This window comes from Leucoraja erinacea, chromosome 37, assembly GCF_028641065.1.
Source record: "Leucoraja erinacea ecotype New England chromosome 37, Leri_hhj_1, whole genome shotgun sequence".
Lineage (NCBI taxonomy): Eukaryota > Metazoa > Chordata > Chondrichthyes > Rajiformes > Rajidae > Leucoraja > Leucoraja erinaceus.
The window spans coordinates 7,269,454-7,282,610 of record NC_073413.1 but is presented as its reverse complement, the minus strand read 5'-3'; the positions used below and the strand labels follow the sequence as shown (position 1 = coordinate 7,282,610).

Sequence of the window (13,157 nt, the reverse complement as noted above, 5' to 3'; positions counted from 1 at the left end):
GATCTATCTCTCCCTCCTAACCCCATTCTCCGACCTTCTCCCCATAACCTTCTATACATAAAAGGTATAGAAGTGTGAAAACACACACCTCCAGATTCAGGGACGGTATCTTCCCAGCAGTTATCAGGCAACAGAATCATACCACAACTAGAGAGCAGTCCTGAACTAATAGCTACCTCATTGGTGTACTATCTTTGATCGGACTTTACTGGCTTTGTCTTGCACCAAACGTTATTCCCTTATCATGTGTAGGAAATAACTTATCAATTATCAGTACACTGTATTCAAGAAAGAACTGCAGATGCTGGAAAATCGAAGATACACAAAAAAGCTGGAGAAACTCAGCGGGGTGCAGCAGCATCTATGGAGCGAAGGAAATTTCCTTCACTCCATAGATGCTGCTGCACCCGCTGAGTTTCTCCAGATTTTTGTGTACCATCAGTACACTGTAAACGGCTCGATTGTAATCATGTTTTGTCTTTCCGCTGACTGGTTAGCACGCAACAATAGCTTTTCACTGGTACACAAAAAGGGTCTGAAGAAGGGTTTCGGCTCAAGATCTTTGCTCCTTGCCGATTAATGTGTTTCTGTAAGCGGATGAAGTCGTCTTGACCCATGCATTTGCCCATCTTGCTGTGAACCTATCAACAGAAATGAAGACCTATCTCCTTCGCTCCATAGATGCTGCTGCACCCGCTGAGTTTCTCCAGCTTTTTTGTGTACCTTCGATCTTCCAGCATCTGCAGTTCCTTCTTGAACAATCGCTTTTCACTGTACCTCGGTACACATGGCAATAAACTGAACTGAAGTGAAGTTGCCCCTCAGGTTCCTATTGAATGTTCCGATTGCAGGAAGATTGTTCCCGATGTTAGGGAAGTCCAGGACAAGGGGTCACAGCTTTAGGATAAAGGGGAAATCCTTTAAAACCGAGATGAGAAGAACTTTTTTCACACAGAGAGTGGTGAATCTCTGGAACTCTCAGCCACAGAGGGTAGTTGAGGCCACAGTTCATTGGCTATATTAAGAGGGAGTTAGATGTGGCCCTTGTGGCTAAAGGGATCAGGGGGTATGGAGAGAAGGCAGGGATGGGATACTGAGTTGGATGATCAGCCATGATCATATTGAATGGTGGTGCAGGCTCGAAGGGCCGAATGGCCTACTCCTGCACCTAATTTCTATGTTTCTATCTCCTTCGCTCCATAGATGCTGCTGCACCCACTGAGTTTCTCCAGTTTTTTTGTGAACCTTCGATCTTCCAGCATCTGCAGTTCCTTCTTGAACAATAGCTTTTCACTGTATTTAAGAAGGAACTGGGCAACGTTTCGGGCCGAAACCCTTCTTCAGACTAAGGGTTTCGGCCCGAAACGTTGCCTATTTCCTTCGCTCCATAGATGCTGCTGCACCCGCAAAGTGACAATTAAATATACTCTTGACTCTCTCTTACTCTTGAGTTTCTCCAGCTTTTTTGTGTAGCTTTTCACTGTACCTCGGTACACGTGGCAATAAACTGAACTGAAGTGAAGTTGCCCCTCAGGTTCCTATTGAATCCTGCCCCTCTCATGACCAAAGATGCTCCTCTAGGATCTTTGCTCATGGCATTGCATCCCGCGGGCGGGCTGGCAGCTGACGCCCTGCAGGTGGCGCTTGTGTTGCCCCCCCCCCACACGCCACAAACGCCCATGCGCGGGTCGTCGAGCAGGCGGGCTGCGCGGACAAGATGGCGACGGCGATGGACGTGGACGCACCGAGCTCCACCAACAGCGGCGGCGGCAAGAAGCGCTTCGAGGTTAAAAAGGTACCTCGTCCCGGAACCTCGAATCCTAATTGTGAAGAGCGAAGCGCGCTGAAGGGAACGGAACTGTAATAATGTCCAAAAGATCGGCGGAGGGAATGGGCCCGCCGGTCACATTAACGACGGCGTCGTCCATTTAGGGCGGGGCGTCGGCGTGACTGACGTCTGCGTCTCCGTTCGGGGCGGGGCGTCAGTGTGATTGACGTCGGCGTCTCCGTTCGGGGCGGGGCGTCAGTGTGATTGACGTCGGCGTCTCCGTTCGGGGCGGGGCGTCAGTGTGATTGACGTCGGCGTCTCCGTTCGGGGCGGGGCGTCCGTGTGATTGACGTCCGCGTCAGTCAATTAGGGTGGCGGTTTGTCCAAGGCACCAGCCAGAGCCAATCGTTGAAGGGAGTGGGGGGGAAGGGGCGGGTTCTGGGAAAGGGGCGGGGCCGGTGGGTGGAGGCGGGGCCGCAGCTGCTACCCGCTTCAAAATGGCCCTGCGAGGCGGTGGCTGGTTAGCCTGAGGTCAAGTGTGTTTAACTCATATATCCCAGACAGAACAATTACATTCTTACTTGCAGCAGCGCAACAAATAATACAAACTAATATAAAAAGTAATAAACAAAATACACATAAACAATATAATGACTGAGAGAAAAAGAGTTCAATGTGTGTGTATGTATGTGTATATATATGTATGTATATATATATATATGTATATATATATATATATATATATATATTATACACACACTCACATATACACTGGTCTGAAGAAGACTGGAAACTTCACCCATTCCTTCTCTCCAGAGATGATGCTCAGTTACCCCAGCATTTTGTGTCTACAATTTACACCTCAGTTTGTACCTCGGTACAGGTGACAATAAACAGCATCTGCCGTTCCTATCTACACCTAGAAACATAGAAACATAGAAATTAGGTGCAGGAGTAGGCCATTCGGCCCTTCGAGCCTGCACCGCCATTCAATATGATCATGGCTGATCATCCAACTCAGTATCCCATACCTGCCTTCTCTCCATGTATATAATATATATATACACACACACACACACACATGCATACACAGAAAACAAACAGTAATAGTCTCTGTAGTTCAGAGCTTATTTGAGATTGCCGTGTTTAATAGCCTAATGGCTGTAGGAGAGAAGCTGTTCCTGAACCTGGACGTTACGCCTTTCAGGCTCCTGTACTTTCTTCCCGATGGCAGGGGTGATATGACCAGGGTGGTGTGGGTCTCTGATGGCTTCCATCAACATGCGTTTTGAGTGGGTCAAGTGCACCTTAATGACCTGCAGCCCCCAAAACATCCCTAATCTTAGTGGCAGCCTGACAGCAGACTTTTTGTGGACTAGGGCAGGTTCTAAAAAAAAACCGTTCAGGCTTCATAAAAGTGATTTGCTCAGTACTAGTTTCTTATTCCAACTTTCCTCCTACAGGCAATTGTCTGAGATGGAACTAGGCTGTATGCAAGGAACTGCAGTTACTGGTTAATACACAAAGTGCTGGAGTAACTGAGCAGGTCAGGCACCATCTCTGGATAACATGGAAGGGTGAGGTTTCGGGTCGAGACTGCAGAAGGATTATCTGTAGCTGCTGCCTGACCCGCTGAGTAACTCCAGCACTTTGTGTCATTTTAGGTTTTAAGCAACCTGGTTTTTCCCTCTTAGGGTAAATCTACTCAGTTTACCCCCATGTTGAGCTATCAGAAATATCGACACCATCATCAAAATGTTTTTATGTGCTTAACAACATCTACTTTGTCCTTGCTTCAACTCCTATTGTTGAAATTGTTATGCTCCACTACTTTAGACAATAGACATTAGACAATAGGTACCCCAATCAGTACCCCGTTCCTGCCTTCTCCCCATATCCCCTGATGCTGCTATTTTTAAGAGCCCTATCTAGCTCTCTCTTGAAAGCATCTAGCGACTTTATTTGGACTTCAGTCTTTTATATTCCAAACGGCCTTTGCTCTCGTGCTCTTCTTAATCTTGGTTATTGTTTGCTTAAACTATGCTTAGTTTGGAAAGAGTTGGACTGGTAGAATAAAAGTTTAACATGGTAAAACCTTTAGGATCAGATCTTTCACCCAACATAATAAACATTTCCATTACCAACTTAAGGTTGTATCCTGACCCACAATATCATCCACAATTTTGACCTAGTACTACTACAGCAAATTCCTGTTTATTCTACACTCTTCCTCAGAGTTAATCTGTGCACTGGCCCAATGCAGCTCCTTTGTCCAAAGTTACCTTCACTTGGCCTTAGTCATAGATCTTTAATGTGAACTGGAATGAATAGCACACCCCGATTAATTGCTTTACTTTGTTTTCAGTGGAATGCAGTGGCCCTGTGGGCATGGGATATCGTGGTAGATAACTGTGCCATCTGTCGAAACCACATCATGGATCTGTGTGAGTATCCAGCCTGTGCACGTCCCTTGTGTCTATATGTAGGGTCTTGACTATCCTTTTGCTCTCACAGATGCCACCTGACCTGCTGAGATCCTCCAGCAATGTATTTATTGCTCCCCTGTCTATCTACTGTTGTGTTATTACTTGGATAACCATCATCAAAAACAATATTGGTGTCTGTGAATCTTCCAGAGTGTTGTTACGAACCATAAACATCACTGATGTTTTGGGGGGGAGGATATCTGCTATCCTTGCCTGGTCTGGATTACTGAAGTATGGTTCGAGAAAGCTTGACACAATCTTCATGTGAACAGGTGCTGGCCTGGCCAAACATGTGATGTATAAATCCCAAGATGTATGGAGTGACCAAACAAGCACTTGCTTGAGCCAGATTGTTGCAAAATGGAACCTGGCCCTGGATTTGGAATCAGTAGTCACATCCCACAATTGTACAATCTTTGTACAAACTATGTCATAAGGGCCCACTGAGCAAACATTCAACATCGTACAACCTCATGAATCCAATCTCTCAGCAACACAATAAACTTCTCCATTACCGAGTTTCAGGTAAAATTGTTTGCTGGCCAGCTCCTCACTGTCAACTATTCCTAATATCATGGATTTCTATGGATTCCACTATCACCAATACCAATTGGAGTACAGGTACATTGGCCTGCACCTGTACTCCACTTGGTATTGGTGATAGTGGAATCCACTAAAATATATTGTACTGATGGGCAGATGTAATCCAGATTTAGAAAATGAAGCATGGACAACCCAATATTTTTGGAGTAATCTAGTTTGGAGTTTCCTTGACTATGAAATTCTAACAATAGCAATACAGGTGCACAACCTTTTATCCGGTGTTCCAGAAACCGAAAAGCTCCGAAAACCGGCCATTTTTTCCAGATGTCGTCTGCGATCAAAAAGTAATCTGGTTTGGAGTTTCCTTGACTGTGAAATGCTAACAATAGCAATATACCCTAAATCAGCATCCAGACTAAGCAGGATGGACGACTGAGCCAGCTGTGCTTAGAGGCTTACTCCAGCATGTAGAGCCACCCCATATGACTTTAACATAATTTGACCTCACACGTTGTGTGGACAAATTGAGTGATGTGTTTCATTTTGCTCTGCAGGTATAGAATGCCAAGCAAACCAAGCTTCAGCAACTTCTGAAGAATGCACTGTTGCTTGGGGCGTGTGTAATGTAAGTAGAGATGGTACCAATGTAAATAAAGCTCTAGAACTGGAACTGTAGTACAGTAAACCCTTGTTCTAACAGACCTCTTTATAACGGATTTTGGTGATAAAGGACGGACCTATCGATGGCTACCGACGCCATCCCCCGAAACGCACCGTGGTCCCCTCCCCCACCCCCCATGGCCACTGACACCCCCAGCCCACACCACATCCCCAGCTGCTTCTGCTGCCACCACCGGCCCACACAGCTTACTTGGCCGCTTATAGGCTGTGTCTGCCGCCACCACCACCGACCCTTACCTGGGCTCCAGCTGCCTGTGGGCTCCAAATATTGACTCCACCGATCTCGCCTCTGCTGGCCGTTAGTGCATCTGCATTCCAGGCCCAGTTCCGACCGAGTCTGAAGAAGGGTCTCGGCCCAAAACGTCACCTATCCATGTCCTCCAGAGATGCTGCCTAACGTGCTGAGTTACTTTATGTCCTTTTGTGTATTAACTAAGCACCTGCTGTTGTTTATTCTGCTACTTATACAATGATAACACCTTACTCGGTTATAGTGAACAGTTGGCAATAATGGGCACCATTTCTCCCCTACCAACCCACATGGTCTGTTATTAACAAAGAGTTGCTGTATAGTTTATATTGTATATAAACCAGGCTAAAACCCCAGTTCAGCACCGAGGGGTTGTTGCACCACTGGAGTGCTGTCTTTTTATTGAATGATGATAAATTAGGCCCCTTGTGTCCTCTGATACAGCAACCAGAACGAATCTGGATTACACCATTGGATTCTTTAGAATAATTCCGGTTTTCAAGCAACATCACTTAAAAAAGATGTTGCCGAATATGGATCCTTTCTGCACTACCACGTTTATGTGGCTACCACGTTGACACTTGTCCATTTGAGTCTAAAATTAGCAATTGGGGTCTTTTGGAATTTCTGACTCCTTTATCCATAACACCTTGTGCATCTGGTTCTGCTCCATCTAAAATCACATTCATCATGTGCGCATGTGCACTTGGAAATATCTGACTGATATATCTTGAGTTAACAATCCTGGCGGACCGATTTCTGATCAACCAGCAACACTTGGGGAAAAGTGCAGGGAACTATCCAACTATGAAAGATGCTGTGTATGCATATGTGCTGGTGACTGTACTTCAATCGCTGTCCTCACCTGCTTCCTCCTGCAGCACGCATTCCACTTCCACTGCATCTCTCGATGGCTGAAGACCAGACAGGTTTGCCCACTGGACAACAGGGAGTGGGAATTCCAGAAGTAAGTGTTTCTTTTCTTGAGGATGAGTGCGGTTAACAACAGCATGAGCATATTTTTCTATTTATGTTTTGGTGGCTGTGAAGGGATGTGGTCTGAGGCAATGGATGTGGAATTCCTTGGCCATGACGTATTGCTGTCCATTTACTCCTAAAGCACGTAATTAAGCTCTGGGTCCCACCGAGGTACATGCAGACCACCCTGCACTGCGCATGGTAACCCCACATTAATCCCTCCTTGCTGTCCTCGCACTCTCATCAAATCCCCTGGATTTTACCATTCAATTGCACACTAGGGTCCGTTAATAGTGGCCAATCAATCTACAAACCTGCACATCTTTGGAATGTTGGTGAAAACCCACCTAGTCACAGGGAGAACATGCCGACTCCACGCAGACAGCACAGGAGATCAGGATTGAAACTATGTTGTTAGATATGGGAGGCAGCAAGTCTTCAAGCTGTGCACTATGCTGCCCAGTTCTGCATCTTAAAAGGCCTGTCCCACTTGGGCAACATTTGCGTGTGCGTGGCGCGCAAAGATTTTGTGAATCGCAAAATCCTGGGGCGCCGCACACGACACTGCCTATGTCAGCACGCACCATGCGCACGTCACGTGTAAATGATGTTGCATAAATGATGCGCAAATAACGCAAATAAGTGGGACAGGCCCTTTAGACTACGTAGGACACCCTTTGTGTGTATTTTCTTGGAGGACACTGATATAGTTATCAAATTGCTACTTGTAACCAGGGCCTGGACAGTTGATCCAGGGACATATTTAAAACTCACTGTGGTATCTGGTTAATTTGGATTCAAGTAACCAAATACATGAGACATTTTTTTTCGTGGACTCTTTCAGTGACTGTGAGATCACTGAACTGAGGTTAAAAGTCTGTCCAATGGTCCTCCAGGGAATGAAATTTGCCCTCCATCCGCAGTTGGGTTTATGCGACTCCAGACCGCCAATGGATGTCTCTTAACCTCCTTTTCAGTTCATGACCAACTCAGGATGGACAATAAGCAGTGGCATTGCTAGTGCCATCCCCATCGTCTGAGCGAAAAAAACATCCTGCATGTTTTAAAATACAGCCACCATTATTTTGCTTGCTAACTTACCGTCTGTTATCAGCTAACTCAGTAGATTGTAGAAACAAAGAGTTGCAGATGCTGGTGTATACCAAGGATAGACACAAAGTGATACACGAGTAACTCAACGGGTCAGACAATGAAAGACATGGCCTGTATAAGACAATGAAAGGCCTGTATAAGACAATGAAATTCTTGCTTTGCTTAAGCACATATACCACAATATAAATATAAACAATATATAAACACATAAAGAAATAAACTGATAAAGTGCAAATAGCAGATAATGGGCCACCAATAGTCAGAGTTTTGTCCGAGCCAGGTTTAATAGCCTGATGGCTGTGGGGAAGTAGCTATTCCTGAACCTGGTTGTTGCAGTCTTCAGGCTCCTGTACCTTCTACCTGAAGGTAGCAGGGAGATGAGTGTGTGGCCAGGATGGTGTGGGTCCTTGATGATGCTGCCAGCCTTTTTGAGGCAGCGACTGTGTGATAAATCCCCTCGATGGAAGGAAGATCAGAGCCAATGATGGACTGGGCAGTGTTTTCTACTTTTTGTAGTCTTTTCCTCTCCAGGGCGCTCAAATTGCCGAACCAAGCCACGATGCAACCGGTCAGCATGCTCTCTACTGTGCACCTATAGAAGTTAGGGAGAGTCTTCCTTGCCAAACCGACTCTCCTACTCCTTCCAAAGTCCACAATCAGTTCCTTGGTTTTGCTGGTGTTTGCTGGAGAAAAAGGATGTGTAATGGAAGAGTCCCAACCTGAAAAGTCACCCATCCTTTTTCTTTAGATGCTGCCTGACCTGTTGAGTTACTCCAGCATTTTGTGTCTATCTTTGGTATAACTCGGTTCTGATCCTGCATAGAGCTGGTTCACTTTGAACAGTGTTCTATCACACTGACTTAAAACGACAAAATGCTGATTGTTTCTATACTGAATGCATAAAAGATTTGTTAAACTGAATGAGATTGATTGTATGTCTAATTTGTCTCTCTTCCTCAGGTATGGCCACTAAATGCCACAGGTACGCACCTGCCATCAGCTGTTCCTCTGGCGCATAGACCTACATTATTGGCTCCCATCCTTCCTATTCCCCTCTTCTTGGCGCCTCTGACAGCTGTTTATTCAGATTACAAGGACTTTATCAATAATTGCCTGCTTTTTTTTAGAAAATGCTCTTTAATTTCTCTGGTTGCAGACTCTTCATTATAAAACAACAAAATATTTGGAAAAAGTTTGCACTTATCGCAGGTGAAGAACCAAAAGTCACTCATGTAGACTTTCTTCCCCCCCCCCCCGAATTTAAACAAACCAACAGAAAGAATGTGTGATGGTTTTCTTTGGCTCTTTACCTAAATGTATTTTATTTAATAAATTAAGTTTAGCAGAATATTTCACAATAATGTTATTTTCTTCCTCCTGCGCAATGAGGTGTTGGCCCGCGGTTGTTCAGTTGTTGTCCTCTGGTGCTGTGTTTGGGGGAAAAAGTCCTTTGGATGCCTTGGGAGTTAGTGGGCAGCCGGGGTGGGCACAAAACCCACTTGGAGACGTGACGGGTGCAGGGAGGTAATACAAGGCTGGAGGTGCAGAGTTCTCTGCAGAAGAAAGAGCTGCCTAAAGCCCAAGCAATCCCGCTAGCATTTTGTTTCTGACCACTTGTAAATTCCGGTTGGTGTGAGTCTAAAACTTTGGAAAAGGAGATGCTGTAGAAGTTTCAAAGGGGGGAGAATGAGGAGTGTGTTACAGATATGAACATTAACAACAAACTAGATGCTGGAAAGCTAAGGCCAGGCAGCACAATAGATCAAGAAACAATTGAGGGTTCAGGTACAAAATCATTCATCTGACAAAGTGTCCGTGAAATGTTAACACATCAAATAGCATTTAGGAAGGAGAAAGTCAACTGTTTCCAGCATGTTCTGTTTTAATTGGCAAAGAGTTGTTGTGTACTAGGGTGTCCTGTCCAGAGCATTATACTGCTCAGTACATTGATAATCTGCCCCGGTCTTTGTTGGACCTTGTGTGTGTAAATCTGTTGCTGGGCCCTCCACAGTGAAGCAGGGTGAGAGTACTGGCTACAGAATGTTCTGAAAGATGCTAAATAAATATACGTTTTTGATGGCCTGTATTACCAATTGAACATTTCTGATTTGAAAAACAATTAAAATTTTGTTACATGTGGAATTTTACAATGTTTAGCAGGAGACCGCTTATTTTTACAGTGTGACAATACTGAACCTGGGGACTAGTGCGTCAACATCTTCACACAGGAGTAGATGATGTTTACAGGATACTTTCTTGGAGCAGCAGGTCTGGAACTGATAGGATTCACAAGTGAGTTTGCAGTGAAGCAATCATAACATTCATCTTGAAAGAAGAAAAAAAACCCCAATAAGTTCAGGATTTGTGTTGTATAATTAAATAGGGGCAACTATTACAGCTTGAAAGTTCAAGGGATCAATTGATCAAGATTTCAGAAAATAGATACATACCAACGAGAAAGGAAATAGGGGGAGGGGGGACCCTCCATTCATAATTAGCTAAAGCAGTTAGCAATAGAGGTACCAAACTTAAAGGAAAAGATGACTAAAAAGATGTTGCAATGTGAGTCAACAGAGACTGGGTCTGGGGAATTCATGGAAAAACAGGCACGGCAGATGAATTATATGAGTATTTTAAATTGACTTTTCACTATAGGCAATACACAACTTGGAAACGCCTGTAAATTGGGAAGATTATAATCACGAGATCTGGTACAGAGCACGTTGAAGTGTTGGGCTGACTAGTCGCTGGGTCCTGATGAACTCCCTTAAAAATGAAGATGAGATAGTTGATGAGTGTTTTTGATTTTCCAAAGTTCACATCATAAGTTGACAAATGATAGGAGCAGAATGAGGCCATTCGACCCATCAAGTCTCCTCTGCAATTCAATCATGGCTGATCTATCTCTCCCTCCTAACACTATTTAATACATACTTTGCTTTCTCATTCTTCCTTCCAAAGTGGAAAACACATGTTGTTCGGACACACATTGTACAGATGCAATCTGTCATCTCCTTGCCCTCCAGGCCCTTTGTGCCCGCCTCACTCAACCACTTGACTTTGTACCACTAACTTTTGGTCACTAGAGTCTCCATTCAAATCAGTACTATGGAGTTGACGCCCCAGCATTCCTTCCTATGGAAATCCACTCGTTCCTTAATGCCGATCAGAAAATTATCAATTTTACCCCATTCTTTATAGAGACACACAGCAGGGGAACCGTCTCTTGGACCCAACCAAAATGCTTCCTGATAAAGTAATCCCGTTTAACCGCGTTTGGCCTATATCATTCTAAAACGTTCTAAATCACTTAAAAAAATTGTTATTGTACCTGCATCAACTATCCCCCTCCCCCTCTTAGTTATCCACTGCTCCAGTCAATGCAATATAAACCCCCCAATATTGTCATCTCACCCTTGTACGGAGGTGACAACTGATTGAATACAATGCGGAAATCCAAATACACATCTTACCTTTAAACTCGCCCTGTTTGTTGCATTGCCATACAGGATTTCGCTTTCATAGAGCCACGTTGAGTTTGCTTTTCTAGGAATTCTGTTTACTGACTGGCAGTGCAGGCTCGAAGGGCACACAAGGGTGCAGGAAGGAACCTCTCCAGACTCTTCTGTACCTTGGCTGCACAGAACCGGGAACTGGAGACACTGGAGGAACTGCATATGCTGCGATTTTGAGCAAAATACAAAGTGCTGGAGGGGCTGGACGGGTCAGGCAACATCTCCGGAGGATGCGGATGGACATTAAGGAGGACTGGGAACTGTAGTGATGATCATCGTGCTTCCGTGAAACAAAAGTGGATACAGTAGTGAGCAGAGCAGCGTTACAGCAGATACAGTTTCTAACGCAGGGCGTAATATTTAGCAAAGATACTAGAGGAGCTCCTCTAGTATCTTTGATATTTAGTGACCGACCCGGCAGGAAACACACACACACACACACATCCTGCTTATTCCGAGTTGCAAACAAAAAATGGCCACGGGTTCCTCCAGAGCCGACTACCTTTCAGAGAGGCAACACTCCGTAACATGAGGCAGGCGGCTTCAGAAACCCCTCCCCTCTGTTGATTCACCCCTCTCCCCTTGTACAATCTCCCCTCCCTCCACACACTACCCCCTATAGACTCATTCAACCCTCTCCTTTCTCTACAACCTCTAGAGTGACTAGATTAATCCAGTCACTCTACTCTCCGTAGATTTACCCCTTGTACACCAACCAGCCTGTTGATTCACCCCCTCCCTTCCCTTCCCTCCACACACTAACCCCTTGTAGATTCACCCTTCCCACCAAAGATACTAGAGGATCTTTATATATCTATATATCTGAAGAAGGGTTTCGGCCCGAAACGTTGCCTATTTCCTTCGCTCCATAGATGCTGCTGCACCCGCTGAGTTTCTCCAGCTTTTTTGTGTAACCTTCGATTCTCCAGCATTTGCAGTTCCTTCTTAAACACGATCTTTATATATTTGTTGCGGTGGGAAGCAAAGACACTAGAGGATCTTTATATCCTCTGGTATCTTTGCTTCCACCACAACAAATCCCCTCTCTTCCCGGTTCCCAGTTCTGTTCAGCCAAGGAGGGGGGTCCTGTATATTCACCCTCTGTAAATACCTCTCTGGACCCCTCTCCCCTCCCCACACACGACCCTGTAGCTGTAACCAGCAGCTCAGCGGGACCCGCGTCCCCGCTGTAACCTGATCCCTCTGCACTCGCTACATTAAATTGTTACTCCGGGTTCCCTGGGCCGGCAGCAGAGCGCCGAGCCTCGGCTACAGGGAACCCGGTCCTCGGCCACAGCCAGCCAGCCTCGCTCGGCACCGCAATGCAATGCAATGCAATGCCAGCCCGGTTCCCCTCCCTTCCCCTCGGTTCCCAAGCGTCTCAAACAGCGGAACAACGAGCTTCCGAGTGGCTGGCGACGGAAATTGCGGCTCATTCGACTTGTACAGTCTTCAGCAGAGCGGCGCTGAGTCTAACGTATGGTTCCATGGTGTAATGGTTAGCACTCTGGACTCTGAATCCAGCGATCCGAGTTCAAATCTCGGTGGAACCTGTTCATTTTCGGCCCCAAGCCGATTTCACCTATTAAATTATTTTATCGAGTTTTAGCGTTCCCATTCGTTAAAATATATTACGTAAAGCATTACATTTCAAATCTTTAAAGATATCTTCCAAACTAACCACAACTACGCACCTCATGCAATATGGGTGCAAAATGTCAGTGGGAAGAAAAACAGGGTCAATTTTAAAGTAGATAAAAATGCTGGAGAAACTCAGCGGGTGAGGCAGCATCTATGGAGGGAAGGAATAGGTGAGGTTTTGG

The 13,157-nt window shown here is 45.3% G+C and overlaps 1 protein-coding gene, 1 long non-coding RNA gene and 1 other non-coding gene across 3 annotated transcripts; 2 read left to right on the top strand and 1 right to left on the bottom strand.

Moving 5' to 3' along the window:
• The first annotated feature begins 1,645 nt into the window (after positions 1-1,645).
• On the top strand, positions 1,646-8,943 carry rbx1 (ring-box 1, E3 ubiquitin protein ligase). Its single transcript, XM_055663226.1, has 5 exons — positions 1,646-1,795; positions 4,134-4,212; positions 5,352-5,422; positions 6,610-6,695; positions 8,780-8,943. Exons 1-5 carry the CDS (start codon positions 1,718-1,720, stop codon positions 8,790-8,792), a joined length of 327 nt encoding a protein of 108 aa, XP_055519201.1. The 5' UTR covers positions 1,646-1,717; the 3' UTR covers positions 8,793-8,943.
• An 802-nt stretch (positions 8,944-9,745) lies between these two features.
• On the bottom strand, positions 9,746-11,907 carry LOC129713872 (uncharacterized). The gene is made up of 2 exons (XR_008726286.1): positions 11,293-11,907; positions 9,746-10,585 (listed from the first exon to the last, which is right to left on the bottom strand). It is a non-coding gene; the product is annotated as an uncharacterized LOC129713872 (long non-coding RNA).
• Positions 11,908-12,815: 908 nt separating this feature from the next.
• trnaq-cug (transfer RNA glutamine (anticodon CUG)) lies at positions 12,816-12,887 on the top strand. The gene has a single exon. It is a non-coding gene; the product is annotated as a tRNA-Gln (tRNA).
• The last annotated feature ends 270 nt before the right edge of the window (positions 12,888-13,157 follow it).

Coding starts and splice junctions, on each gene's coding strand:
- rbx1 (XM_055663226.1), top strand. CDS start 1,718: ATGGCGACGGCGATGGACGTGGACGCACCGAGCTCCACCAACAGCGGC. Junction 1,796..4,133: donor AGCGCTTCGAGGTTAAAAAG/GTACCTCGTCCC, acceptor CTTTGTTTTCAG/TGGAATGCAGTGGCCCTGTG. Junction 4,213..5,351: donor AAACCACATCATGGATCTGT/GTGAGTATCCAG, acceptor TTTGCTCTGCAG/GTATAGAATGCCAAGCAAAC.